The sequence below is a fragment of the Patiria miniata genome, unplaced genomic scaffold (assembly GCF_015706575.1).
Source record: "Patiria miniata isolate m_02_andy unplaced genomic scaffold, ASM1570657v1 HiC_scaffold_8, whole genome shotgun sequence".
Lineage (NCBI taxonomy): Eukaryota > Metazoa > Echinodermata > Asteroidea > Valvatida > Asterinidae > Patiria > Patiria miniata.
Window position 1 is genome coordinate 10,931,170 of NW_024037075.1, and position 14,333 is coordinate 10,945,502.

The 14,333-nt window shown below is 42.3% G+C and overlaps 1 protein-coding gene across 1 annotated transcript; it reads right to left on the minus strand.

Annotated features, from left to right (window-relative positions):
* Positions 1 to 611: 611 nt before the first annotated feature.
* On the minus strand, positions 612 to 12,817 carry LOC119719081 (growth/differentiation factor 8-like). Its single transcript, XM_038188389.1, has 3 exons — positions 12,054 to 12,817; positions 4,509 to 4,891; positions 612 to 4,100 (listed from the first exon to the last, which is right to left on the minus strand). The coding sequence occupies exons 1-3, from the start codon at positions 12,622 to 12,624 to the stop codon at positions 3,711 to 3,713; spliced, it is 1,344 nt and encodes a 447-aa protein (XP_038044317.1). The 5' UTR covers positions 12,625 to 12,817; the 3' UTR covers positions 612 to 3,710.
* Between the last annotated feature and the right edge of the window lie 1,516 nt (positions 12,818 to 14,333).

Below are 14,333 nucleotides of genomic sequence, written 5' to 3' on the forward strand. Positions count from 1 at the left end.
CCAAACAGCCGATTCCAAAACGCGATCTGAAAAAAGTGACAGATTTTCGTCAAATTAAGACTACCCGCCAGGACCTGCAATTAAAGTTAACTTAAGGTTGTTTTCGCGGTGGTTCGGGTTCTTCATAAATCATACAAGTCGTTACTTAAGTTATACCATCAGAAGGCGATTTTGACTGGACAGTTGTATTGAGATGTTTGTATTTGCACAATTTGTGAAAATAGTTACGCCATCATCGCAACAATTGAACTGTTATGTAGATATTGTAATCCGATATTTTAATCCGACTTATTCCAAACGTTTCTGGTCGGGTTTCGTTTCACTGTAAATTGCTCTGTCCTTTGGCTTTTCAAGAACAAAAGAAAGCCAAGACTTGAAGGGGAAAAACACCTTTTACTTGTTACTTTTTGATAGGGGGTATACATGGTTATAAATGCCATTATATGATACCAGATTATATACAGAGATGGTCTTGCAAAAACAACACCTGTTGTCGGAAGAATGTGCACAGGGGTAAACACATTACGAAGGTTGCCCATAACAGGTGCACAACGTTAATTCAAAAGTAAAAGCTGTCTGATGTAATAAAAAATAAATGAGCCATAGACTTGTTTTTCGTACCCAGTCTCTGGGTCTGCTTGTTCTTTATTAATACTAAATAAAAGCTCTTTACGCCGCTCCAACAATTAGCAACCAACTAAATTATCCTTGAAAGACCTTGGAAAAGTAATAACTTTGAGATTTAATGCATACCAATCATGTTATTGTGTAGAACACACTCGGCGAAATCACCTCCCGTGCTGAACTTACCCAACGTGCAAACAAAATGCGCATGCGCCTGTAGTCACTGGCCCATGCTTTAGTGCAGTTGCCCATGCTCAAGTTACCCGCGGGTTAGATTCAGCATGGCGTAATCTCATCCCATCACACTTGGAGCCAATGAACTTAATACTGCATGGTATATGCACAGTGGTTTTAAACAACAGATTCTCTATCGCGCAGATGAAATATAATCATCTTCAATCATCGGTTGCACCAAATTTGTAAAATCTAATGAATCCCACTGCAGGCCTTAGATCTAACCTGATCCTGCAGTTCAAGGTCTTAAGTCCCTAACACAGGTTGATTTTTCACACCTGTCGGAGTTTGTTGATCCCTGCCTGAACTATCGGATCGGTTTTTAGTCAGTATTCCTGATAATGGTTCTCATGGTTCACTTCATACATTTAATTCAGTGTCATATTTCCAAAGCTCACTTCAATAAAGAACGTGTTGATTTTTAAGCCTATGCTTTGTGTTTAGTACTGTCGAAGGTCAAAATCCGGTTCAATGTCTTCTTTTGTGCTAAATTGTTGTTAAAAAAAAAAAAAAAAACTAATCTGTGTATAACTTTATAATTTCTGCTTTTTTTTGCAGTTTGAGTGGAAAAAATCCGTTGCTTATTTTACACAGTGTATATGAACGCTTACTTCTTTTTATGAAACGGGTGAAACACAGGTGTTCAAATATTTGATAATTGATTGAGTTTGGAGTACATTTGGATTGATACCCTTTCGGTCCGTAAATTTAACTTGTTAATCTTTTGTGGAAACACAAAATGGACGAATGCCAGTATTTTCAAAAGCAATTAACTTGTTAATATATTACACAACTTAATGTCGAAAGGGGCTTGCTCCTTTATTATGAAACAAAAAAGGTTCAAGATACACTTTTATACATTTTACTGATGTTAGTTTTACCTTATAATGTACTTCTATGGGCTCCTTGAAACCGCATAAACAGATTGCACAATTTGTCATTTACTTTTTTTATGAATCTGATTTCAGCCTCGAAAATAAAACCAGTTTTCGTCGATTGCGATTTCTGGTGGTTAAAGGCATTCCGCAAGTTTCATGTAAAAATAATAAAATTATGCATTTTTAATATCCGGATTTAAGGAATTTGATGCTGCTGTATAAAGCTGGCAGTAGTCAACAATCTTCAGGGTTTTTTTTCCAGTTGTAAAACATGAAACTGCGAGAGGTTACCTATTTAAGTTTACGTCCATTAGCATATTCTGTACTTGTCTAATAACCTTCTCCATTCACTGAAAGGCAAAATACAGCGAGAACTCTACTAAAGGTACGGACAGGCTTTCACAAAACTGCAACAGGAAGAAAGAGTGTTTACAGAAATTTGGTAGCCCTATAGAAAGGCATGCATATCCATGCTACATAGTGCCGCTGGATCAGGGCAGACAGAGGCTTAGGCCATAATTCACACACTTTCAATAACACCACAATGAAGCAAGCTGGCTTTTCAATATGCACGCTCTGAATATTATGAATAATTCTAGTAGTTTGGCGGAAGCCCAGAGGCAACACAAATGGACTCGACCTTTTTTTTTTTAAAATATTTTGTCCGTGACTAGCAAATCAATAAATCTGAAGGCTTATACTCGACTTATTAACACTTAATATTGGGACATCGAGTTAAAGTCTACAAGAGAACAGAAATTCTTTTATTTTTTCGCATTTTTCTTCTTTAGAATTCGTGTACAAGAACGCTTTAATGGCCCGTCCACCTGCAGTAGTAGTCCATTATAATTATGTAACATTCGAATTCCAACCGAATTGCAGAATAGCATGACCTTGAAGACATCATTATTGTTATTTTATAATCAAATGTTAACCTCAAACCGCCACAAAAGTATTGTTCCAATTTTATTATTGATTCCTATATATCACACAATTTCTGACCAATAACTGCCAAACCTGCTCTGAACACAAATAAAAAAATAATAAAATATAGATCTGAATAGTTCTATTTTGCTGACCCTGCTTGGTTTTAGTGTTCGTTGGAACCAGCTAACGAACATGACTTTTTATATTCACGAATACGTCCATCATTATTCCCCCCACAGCCGTTTTATCAGCTGTGCTAGATTGTTAGATTATGATTTTTAATATCACATTTATTTCGCCATTTTGTAGGCAAGTGACTGGTACCCGCGGTTGTAGTCATGCAAAACTATACCAAGCTTGACGTCACCACTGGTGTTCAAGTTCCCCGTGACTTGTCTGCGGGGAAGCAGCCGGGCGCCAGTCAAAAGATAAATAGCAGGAATTAGGTAAGATTATTTCTTGAATTTGTAAAACGAAGCCATATTTTGCTTAACATCAGGCTAAGACGAGGCGGCCATCTTTGGTATAGTTCCCAAGGATGTTGTTGAAAACCATATGATTAGTTTCCACGACCACTCGGGCACCAATCTGATATTTTCATAGTTCGTGTTTTGTCAAAATTAAGATGGCCGCCCCTAGGTAACAGTGTCTTTATTGACATTATCTTTTAGTGTTCGTTTAGTACCAGCAAACGAACATTCATACCACATACAACTTGGTCGACAAACTAGTTTGTACTACATTCCAATTTGCTTGCAAGTTCTCTTAAAGTCTCTTTATTTGTAATCTGCCCAAAACCGTGCTTATTCAAATTTGGCAGTAGCGTCAAAACGTGCGAATTCTTGCACTGAAAGGACTGCTATCGGATCACAGTACTGGTGCATAACAAATAACGGAAAGTAGTGCCGACTTCTTGGCTCGTCTGGGCACAAGTTTGGATATTTGATATCCATTCGCGTCGTGATAGTACTGCCAGGAATTGAACATCACGCTCTTAGGGAAAAGAAGCCTTAATTTGTAGCATGTCCGATTAAGGACACTGCCCGTTTAGGCACAGCTACATGATTCTACTACCATATTGGTCAAGAGGCTGTATTTAATGTCAGCATTGTCGTCAAAGTAGAGCACCGTTAGCGGGGACATATCACTAGCTGAACAGCAGGGGCCCATGTACCCCTCCGGAGGGGGGTTGACCATGGACATGATTTTGGTGTGGGTGTACTGCTGGAGTCGCATTCTGGGGCAGAGACCGGAGCAGTAGTTGGCCTCGTATGCTTTGGGCATCAGGATCCAGTCCCACTGAAAGTCTGCGAAGACGACTCGGAGCGGGTAGCGGCAGCATCGCTCGGCGGGCTGGTTCTCCATGCAGATAAGGCCCGCTGCTCGCCGGCTGCGTCGCCTCCTCGCGTCGTGTAGTCTCAGCTGTAAGAAGGGTTTCTAAGGAGGAAAAAAACCAAATCATTTTAATCGTCAATACTGCTCGAGCTCCATACCACTCCTTGCTCCCTCATTGTTTTACAAGGATACCGTTCTGGGGAACCTCTGTGTTCGTGAAGATCTTTAAGGGAGGACTCGCGAGACACCGGTGGCTTAATGGTCAGTGAGCAACAAGGATGGGTGTAGCTCAGGGGTTTACTAATGTGAGTACAGGAAGATCTTTGTGGCCAAGGTAGCAGGTCGATGTGGAACTCACAAGAGACACCATTCTTGATATGGTGTAGGTTTTTCTTTAGTACTGCAGTTTTCGTTAAGAGGTTGCCAAAAGGTTGGAAAAGGGAATCGTCATTAGAGATAAGGGTGATGTAACTAAGAGATAAGGAGCTCCAGCGGCTTTTTTCTACCTACCTTGGTCTCCTCGTCATCCGTCAGTCCAGTCACGACCACCGAGTTGCCTCCATCATCATACAACTCGATCTTGAGCCCATTATTCGTACCCGGGCTGTCAATCCACTCTGTGACAACGTCCGTCAGTTCCACGCTCTGCCACTCGCCGTGTCTTGAGCTCAGTACGATCTTCTCCTCCCGAACCGTGTCCAACTTGATCATTCCCCGACCGCCCTTCATCATGACCACCCGGCTCACGCTCATCAGGTGTACCGTAGTCTGGAGAAGTTTAGCAGGTTGAACGTAGAAGTACAAGGTGGCCTTTGAGACTACGTATCCATCTGTCTTGTCTTGGACATCGAAGAAGCATATTGTTGGGTCTTCTAAATGCAATTCTGGAGGTGCTGCAAGGATAAGAATTAGGAAAGTGGTTCAATATTTAGTGGACTGGGGCGGGAATTGAGCCTGCGACCTGCGGAACACCATACCGGTGCCCTACCAATTTAGCTATATTTGCAGTCTCAATTTCTCAATGTCTTTTTACTTTAAGTTCATTGATAGCGAAAACCATGGGGCAATCTGTGCAGACATTCTAGTTAAGATCGAGATCGTGGGCCTAAAGTGTTATTACCCAGTTTCATATCATAAATGTCTCCAAGCCTCTCTTTACGGCAGCCTAGGCAGATACTGTGGCCGACAATTGTTTGGCAATATGTTTTGGCAAGTCTGTTTTTTGTCTGGAGAATAATTTTGTTGCTGGAAACATTGGTGCAAGGAACGAAGATGCGTGTATCCTTAATCAAGATAACTTGTTGCAATTGCTTCCATCCAGGTCCCTGACATCTATTACCTCAACAAGATTAATTTTGCAAGAAATTCTTATCCTAAAAAGATTGTATTCGTATCCTAAAAGAGAAAAGAGGAAAAACCCTCAGACGACTGACAGTTAAGTAAGCAAAGTATAGTGCAATTTTGTTGATGGTAGGACTGGAGAACCATTCTATGTAGATTATCGACTCGTTCTCAAAGGAACTCAATCTTTGAAACACCCTGCTTACCAGGTACGTCTCAAGACACTTATCCCCATAAGCTCATTGAACAAACCGTTGTTGATCCAAGTCTGTTAAGGTTTTGCTTCGGGTGAGGAGGTTACCCCAACCGTTAAAGGCAAATACACCTATTAAAATGTTTATTGATGATTCGGAGGAGGGACACACAAACTCCTTCAGAACTCTAAATCCTGATTGACAGACGCCTTTATACCAGCGTGTCAGCATTCACAATACTTGTCAACTACTGTAATCCCCAGTACAAAAAATCCAGGGTCCCAAAAGGCTCGGATAGAAGGGGGAAAAAGGTGGGATAATGTGAACTCTCCCCAGCGTTACTCATTGATCAATAATACAAAGTACTGTCATTTTGGACCCATTTGTAATCCCCACTTGCAAGTGTGTCGGTTGTTTTCATCAAATGTCCAAACTCGCTTGTTTACGCCACTAAAAGACCCCATGTTTACGCCAAAAGAGACTCCATGGATCTTTTGTGTTATTGTTCTTTCTAGCAAGCGTAGGCGTGTGTATTAACTCCCAAAGATTGATCTGAAGGGCGATCAATTATTACACCACCCATGACTCAATCTTCTAGGGTTTTTAATGTTTTTATCATAATAGAGCTTAAAGCTTCTTGTTGCATTACTGACCCGTACTTTAAATGTTTGTTAAGCATCTATTGGGAGAGCTGTCAAGAAGGTGTATCAGTGTCCTAATGATGTGTTTGTGGTTAAGCTGACCACAAGGCGTCTCCTACTCTCAAGAGATTATTGGTGTCAATCACAAACCGCATAACCACAAACCGCCAAATATTATAGAGCAAGAGTATTGAGGGGGCTTAGCGGTTACATCTTAAGATGATCTTATCAGCCAGATTAATGGTGAACCAGTACCAACAAATCCTTATTTCAGTTAAGTTTAGGTAAATGTACTAAACCACGATTAAGGAGATCAGTGTTCTTAAATTCTCCTTTGTAAATAGTGTTCAAGGAGAAACGGGATGGTTAATATTTCCCCTCATTTAAGAGTAAACACCAATCAGTTATAACCACTGCCTCTAGGCATACCCTTGACGATCGACCTCAGATTTCAGTTAGAATTGCAACAATGAATAGAGCAAAAGCACAAAGAGGTGCAGATGGACAAGGTCTTTAAGGAAGGTCAGTTTAAGACCGAAGGACCTACGCCCTTTCTAGTTATTGAAAGGATCTCAAGCAGTTACCGGAGGGTATCAAGACCGAATCAGCTGACGGAAATCAATAGCTCATCATCATTAGCATCTTAGAATTACCTGCACCGACTTGAAAGAGAGAAAGGCAAGTCTTGATTAGGACAGAGCAGGCCAGATTATTGCCCAACTCGAAATTGGTCTTGCCAACCGGAAGGTCTATCCTCATAATCGCTCGCCCCCGAATACCATTAGCACCGGACGGTATATAGAACAGCCCCAGAGATCTCTCAGAGCATGCATTCATTAAGCTCTCGACTAGGCCTAGATAAGATAACACTCCTAGGTACTTGTGAATCACGCTTTGTGCGAGATTAAAGCAGTTGTACGGGATTTGCTTGTTTTCTCATTGGCCACGTGCAAGCATTGGAAACTTGGATGGAAACTTAATTTTTGGATCGGCAACCTATACATTCAGCCTCGTTACTGTTCCGTACAGTCATGCAGCGAGCAGGAATCGTCTCTGTCCAGAAGATGCTGAAGAGATGTTGATGAAACGTGCATACGTTGACAATATCTTAAAACCCGTCGATATTCGTTAAGTATGTCAACAGATTTTGGAAGGATTAAATGATGAGTTTTGAATGGAAAAGTTGTCTATATGGAACAAGGAACTATGCTCTATGGTTTAATTATAGGTTGTACTTTGCTTACAAAAGGTTACCGGATGGAGCTTAATTAAAAAAAACTCTAGAGAGGCACTTTAATGTGAGCGTGAGCTGCTGTTTAACCCTGAGTTTGTAGTCTCTCCAAGGATGCCGCGATCCTAGTCACGTCATCATCATCAGCCAGTCTAGCCCGTGGGCACAACAGACCTTGTTTCGGCTTCTTATACTCCAAGGCAAATGATATTATTAATTAGAGAACCAAATTACTCCCCAGAGGGCAAAGGAAGAGTCCCTGTGACTACCCCGAGATCTTTGTAAGAAAGACATCGCTTGCTTCCGATGGAGACCCCGGCATGAATATTCCTACTGGTAGCCAGTATAATTCCACACGTGCAGTGAAAAATAAAATACTGCTTCTTCTTGCGTGTTAAAGAGAAATTCCTCTTTCTGATTTTTTCCAATTTAGACTTCACACTTCACGGACCATCTCCTTCAAATTTAGAACAGATTTAATCTTGTTGCCCTTTCATAAGTGCTTCCATCAGTTTGGTTTTGGATTCTAGGATCAGTATTTCAATTTTAAATGCACTGTGAAATGATTTACAGGGTCAAAATATTTCATTTTCAAATGACATTTCATTTTCAACTTGAGAATATCTTCTTTCTTTAAATCTGATACGGAGATGGATTAATATTGTTCAGTTTTGCCTCGTTTTTGACATGGTACCTTTTTGACACGTGGAAATAATGGGGGTATTGAGTTAAGAAACTGCTGAGGATTAAAAGTGAGGCACAGCTCCAGATCAACCTCTAACACCCCAAGAAATGCAGACAACCGATACAAGATCACGGCTTTAGTTGGCGTCTCGATGCGAAACACCCCGTAATATCTTTTCAACACCCAGGTCCTCATTCATTATTATTCTGAGACGTCACTTGCCTGGCTAAGGAATATCGCTTTCTGTCAGCTGTTCAAGGATGAGTCAGCCGAATGATGCTTTTTACCTCCGCCAAGGAGATTATGTTTTCATCAGATTTGGTTTGTTTGTTGGTTGGATGGTTGATTTGTCCGTAGGAAAGATAAGTGAAAAAGTTATGGACGGATTTGCCTGAACCGGATCTGGTCCTAGTCTGGATCCATTTTTTTTTTTTTTAGGATTCTTCACCATTTTACACGAGCATTTCTTTTGGGTGTAAGCCTACTGACATTATGGCAGGGAAATTGTTTAGCCTTGGCGGAGTTTGGCGCTCTCTGAGTGCTTCTAGTTTTAATTTGTGGATTCTTTTTTGAAAAAGAAGAAATGTTCCAGAAGGTGAACTATGCACTACTTTCTCTGCTCGTTCATCATGTCTTCGCAGTGATTACAATCTATGTAATGAAAGAACATTGCGTGGTGGGGATGCTTTGCGCAGAGGTAAAGCCCCAGGAAGATCACTCGTCCAAAATGCGTCATTGTGACCTCATTTCGGTACATCTGGGTTTCTCTGTTACATACAATCACTCCAAATTAATGAGACATCTTATAAGTCATCGCATCAGCATCAAGTCGGCGGGAGAGTTAATTTAATCAGGTGGCCGGTAGACGTTGAACAGTAGGTTTATAGCGAGAAATGTTCTGTAATTATGTCACCTACATCGTAAATGTAACATTAATGACATCAATAATGTGCCCAAAGGATTCTGATACAGAGTTTGTCCGTTCTTTTATGTCTGACAGAAAGCTAGGGTAACTTTAAGTTAGGTCAAACTACAACTGCGATCTCGTCGTGATTGCCTAATTCAGTTCCTCACGTAATATGACATCATTGTGACGCAACCAAAAAAGTCATTACTTAGTCATTACTTTGTCAAAAGTCATTAGTCAAACACAAAAAGAATTCATATTGACTCAGACACGACGCAAATTTCCCAAGTAATGTCTTCAATGTTCTGGTTCAGGTAGAACCAGATGTAATTGAGCAACACAGATGATGAATCAAGTTCTAAAGTCGACGACGTCATAATTCTTCAAAGAATTCATCTCAATACCGTATAAGCACAGGAGAACACCTCGGTTACCAAGACGACTAGTGACTATTTAGGCGTGTTACGGCACAAGAAAGGTCAGTACTTGCAAGGCGTTACATCCGTAACGTCGAACGCTTCTCCCAACGATGGCTGTTTCCGAGTGCGAGCAAAGTGCCCGACTTCAATGTCAACATTTCAGGTTATGGCGCTTCACGACTCGGCCTCGATTGCGGCGAAAAGCGTGACAGAGTGAAGATGAAATGACTCGTCACGTTTCGGACCTTCACCGGAGTGGACACCCACGCCAAGTACGAGCTGTGTCATCCTCAGTTTAAACATTTTACTCTTTTCTTGAGGTTGTCTTTGCCAATCAGGCAAAGGCAACCTCTGACGCCATTCTCACCAGTCAATGATTTCTGAGAATTTGACAGGGCATGGGTTGCCAGGGAAACCGTAGCTTCCAAAAGGCTTCAAACAGTGACATAATGAAGTCACACAAAGAGACTCATACCGGCTACAATATTGATTGTTGACTCTTTCTTTAATCTTGTAATAATCTTGTTGATTTTTACAAAACCCATCTGCAGTTTAGATCTGCTTGCATGAAGTTATTTCTCATGCACCGTCTTGCAACCAGCCCGTGGAGTTGCACCCATCAAACAATTCTATTTGCTAGATCCCGTTTATATTACAGGTTTGTTTTGGCCAGTTTTACCACTCTGAACGTTTATACCAGCACATTATCACTTTGAGTTGACACGGTGGAGTAAAACTTGTTCCCCCAAAATATTAATTTATCGCTCTAGTGATCGCTTAAATCCTCACCAGAGAGACTCACTACCTATCAAGTCAACGAACTTCTCTTTGTGAACCATCTGGGTCACTCCTGGTAATAACCACCCGGTTTTTCTATTTCAAATAAAAATCACCCAAGTGTGTATCAATAAATTTGGAGTCAAGTTTAAAAGAGCTGAAAGCATACAACTGAGGGTTCATAATGATAACTCTTCACATCCATTGTAACATGTTCTGAACGAATTCTGAGCTATCAGGTCCCACGTACTTGGCCTAAGTTACCAAATGACAAGTACCAAAATAATGACATGTTATAACTTACAGCTATAAATCATTATGTAAACTGACATCATCATTATTGTGAACACATTAACAAATGATCGTTCCCAATTTTTATTTAAAGGAACTCTGTGCACCATAAATTGATATCAATGATCCGACTCAAAAATGCCTGTGCCCCTCGCCATATTTCACCGCACCTGTTCTAACGAGCTCCAAGTACTTTGCTCCAATTTAACAAATTCGTCTCCCGCTCCCCCAGTTTTCTCCTAGTGACAAAATTAATCCATGCCGGAGGCCCATTTTTTTTTTTAGACGTGCTAAAGACACCCCCGAAGGCAGTTATGTGGGGTTGTCTGACGAATGACGAAAGAAGGAACTTTTTAAGTAATGAAGGGAGTTCTATGGGGTTGCAGGTGGTTTCCAATAAGGACATTAAATTAATTACCTTTCTAGTTTATAAATGAAGGGGCCATAGCACTAGCCTGGTGACAGTAGAGATAATCCCTTCCCTCTAAGGAACATGTAATCCTCCCCAGATACTCCCATCATTTCTTCCCTGACATTCTCTCTTCAATCCTAATATCATATTTCATCGCTTGGCGGCCAGGCTAATGGCTATCAACTTGGTGCCAATAACGAGCGTCTGCCCGCTTCTATTTTCAGAAATTTGGGCTGATTTTAAAACTAAAATGAGAGGTTTCATTTTTCTTAATAAAAACAGGTCGCCAGGGGACGATCTAGGGACGTGACGTACTTCACTGGCCTACATAATCTGACGCCGTCTGTCAACTTCCCAGGGGCGGGGGGATCCAGGGTGGTCAAATTTAAGATGAAAACCGCAAGTCGAGGCAGGGAAACCCCTCCGTAAAAAAATAAAAATGATCCAATGTGAGCGTGGGCGTGATGCGATTCGGCGTGGAATTCCTTGGCTTCACCAATCAAACTTTTCTTAGCAAGTCTTGGGATAAAGTCAAATGGTTTTGTAACCTTGATCATTTGAAGGATCGAAGAGGCCTTTTCTTGTCATTAAAATCAAACCAGGGAAGTGCCGCGAAGATTCCTCCTTTCATTCAACCAAAAAAGTGTTTGCCTAACCCAATTCATCTATGAGATGGTGCGTGTTTTCGTTGAATTTTTTTTTCATCCATTGAGGAAACTTTTAATTAGGCCTACAGGGAAAATCCGCGTTCCAAGTTGCAACATGAAACCTTATCTTATGAGAGTACAGGGTCCAAAACTTAACTGTTTTTTTTTTCAGCTTCGAAGTTCAAAGGTTGCCTGCTCTTCTTTGTCTCGGCGAGTTGTTTTCGAAATCAACATGGACAAAATACAATAGTAATTTGACATGTCATTTCGAAGCCGTCTGGTCATATTGCGAAATTTGATTAGAATCACCACCAAAACCGAAAGCTTTCCCACTGTCACATTGGCTTAATGTAATACCTTACGTGGATTTTTAAATAATCGTACTCAATTCAGAATTTTTGGATATTATTTTGTGACCCAATTTTGATTTACGATGCACACAATCTGCCTACATATTACAACTTAATTTCATGTAAAGCATAATCTAAGATGGGATGCAAAGATACTTACTTGGTTTTGCAAACGTGAAAATCCTTTTGGTGGTAGCCCCGTAGTGGGGCGTGGAGTCATAATCATTCATGTGGGGCATCCTGAACTGTTCGTGACCAGGTGCGTCGCCCTGCATGGCGCTCATGTCTGAGTCCTGCCCACCCATCAGCTGCTGCAGAGGCGGTATCTTAGGAAGTGGCATGGTGATGTTGGGGACCGACTTGAGATTTAATTTCCTCAGGATCTGCTCTTTGATGGACTCGATCCGTAGGGCCTTCTGGTGGTCGCGCATCTCGCAAGCTCCGCACCTAGCTGCCCGTTCCCTTGCAGGTGAAGCAGTTCTATTCAGGACGGCAGTATCTGTGCTTGTCGTCGTGGGGGTCTGTCCCGAGCTGTGGTCCTCGGTAACAATGTCTCCACCCGTGTCTGGTCCGGACTCTGAGGATGGACCTCTCAAGGGTTTGCCGCCTCTAAGGTGCCCGTTATCAGCCGGGTTGTACTGCTTGGAGCTCGGCAGCTGTCTTGCCAAACAAGCCAGAAAGAAAAGCTGCAGTGTTAGCGCGACGGGTAGCACAACTTGTAGATGCTTCATTTTTCTTTTTTGGATGGCAGGGGTGAGGACTTCTTGGTGAAGACTCCGCTCTGCATGCAGCTTAGGGGCCGAGCTAGCGAGGCAGCTGATCGCGCGAGGCTGAAGGAAAGACACAAGGGTTACCCGGCTACTTTATACAAGGCGCCCTCGTCTCATCGCACCGTACCAAACAGCTGATCTCTGCAAAACAAATTAGCGTCGAGGGCAACCGCGGTGCTATCCCTGGTGAGTGACGTCACCCGGCGGTCAAACCCCGCCCCTTGTCAATCTGTTTGTTGGCTCAGCGCGCGCGCTATTATACTTCAAAGGCACCGATGCGGTGACTTCATCGTCGTGTACGTGTGCGCATGCTGCAACACACGTGTGTGGCATTCATTATACATTATTATGATATAACGGTTTGAGGCCGGGCAGTAGCGTCTATATAGTTTACAAGTACAGTGACACGTCATAAATACATAAATAAGTCTTGTTTTAGCCTAGTGGAGTCCAACTTGACTCTGGCCATGAGGGGTTTCAACAGCAACGCTGTTATTTTTGTTATGTACAACCGTAGGGTGAGGGTAGTGTACATGGTGCAATATATGCTCGTAGTTGGGTGTGCCGCAATGCTATATCCAAAACGGCGGTGTCTATCCTATGCGCTCGGATTGTACAGTTTTTTTTAAAGACCGATAGCCTAATTTGTGTAGGCCTACATGAGCGACTGCTATGAGGTTATGGAGACCGTTGACATTGTGCACGGAGCACGTCACTGACACCATATCGACACCCTCATTGTCAAATGTAAATGCAAAACAACGAACAGGGTGTCACTGTGTGTCAGTAATGCGTGGAGGTCAGTCATATATATACGGGTCATGCACTATGCATGGGTGACGCTTCGTGACCAATCGCAAAGGGCCGTTGCTAGACGCGCGCACCACGTGCGCGCACTGGTTTACGCGCGCACGTATCAGAAACTGCACAAACTCGTAGCGTGTTCGAGTTGGCCCCGTTGAGGGGGTACCTGTGCAAGGAGTGGACTTTAGAATGGATTCAGACGACCAATTTTAGTCAGAAGCTTTCCGATGCCAGCATCAGCCCACGCACGTATTCCCCAGCCATGATTCATCCCAGATTACTCATCTTAGAGTAAATACGGAGCGCAGACGTGGATCAGTCCGAAGATTATTACCGGATAGCCGAAGGGTTACCCCGATATAAGAGGCAAAATTTCAGCCACGGAGAATCGGCTGAGATAGTTTTGCATGCGTCAGTTGCTTCAAACCCGTGCAAAGTTGTTCGTGATGGTGGGCTAGCTGCATACACGCTGTGATGGTGTCTCGTTCAGAAACTCCACCGGACCTTCGCGAAGCTGGTTGAAAGAGAAAATGCACAGGCAAAACATAGTGTTCCCGGCCTATCTGCAATCATGCTGACTTTCCGTACTTTGGGGTAAAAGTTTTAAATGACATCATCATTTCGATCGAACAGGCCTAAAACACTTCCATCTAACGCCCCCATAAACTCGTCCCTTGTAGTGTAAATCCATCAGGAACATAAGTAAGGCCAGTAAGTACGAACGGGTGACATCAGTCATCTAAACGTGAAATAACAGCCAGGACGCGAGTTCCTTTCACGACATTGATTTACAGAAACGTACGTGGGAGTACATGCTTTGGGTAATGTTTGATTTAGAGGCAGGGCGACTAATTCATGTTTAACTT

Excerpts from the sequence above, each read along its gene's own strand:
- LOC119719081 (XM_038188389.1), bottom strand. The coding sequence starts at position 12,624 with ATGAAGCATCTACAAGTTGTGCTACCCGTCGCGCTAACACTGCAGCTT. Across the intron at positions 4,892-12,053 it reads TTTCACGTTTGCAAAACCAA|CACCTCCAGAATTGCATTTA; the intron begins GTAAGTATCTTT and ends TTATCCTTGCAG. Across the intron at positions 4,101-4,508 it reads CGGATGACGAGGAGACCAAG|AAACCCTTCTTACAGCTGAG; the intron begins GTAGGTAGAAAA and ends TTTCCTCCTTAG.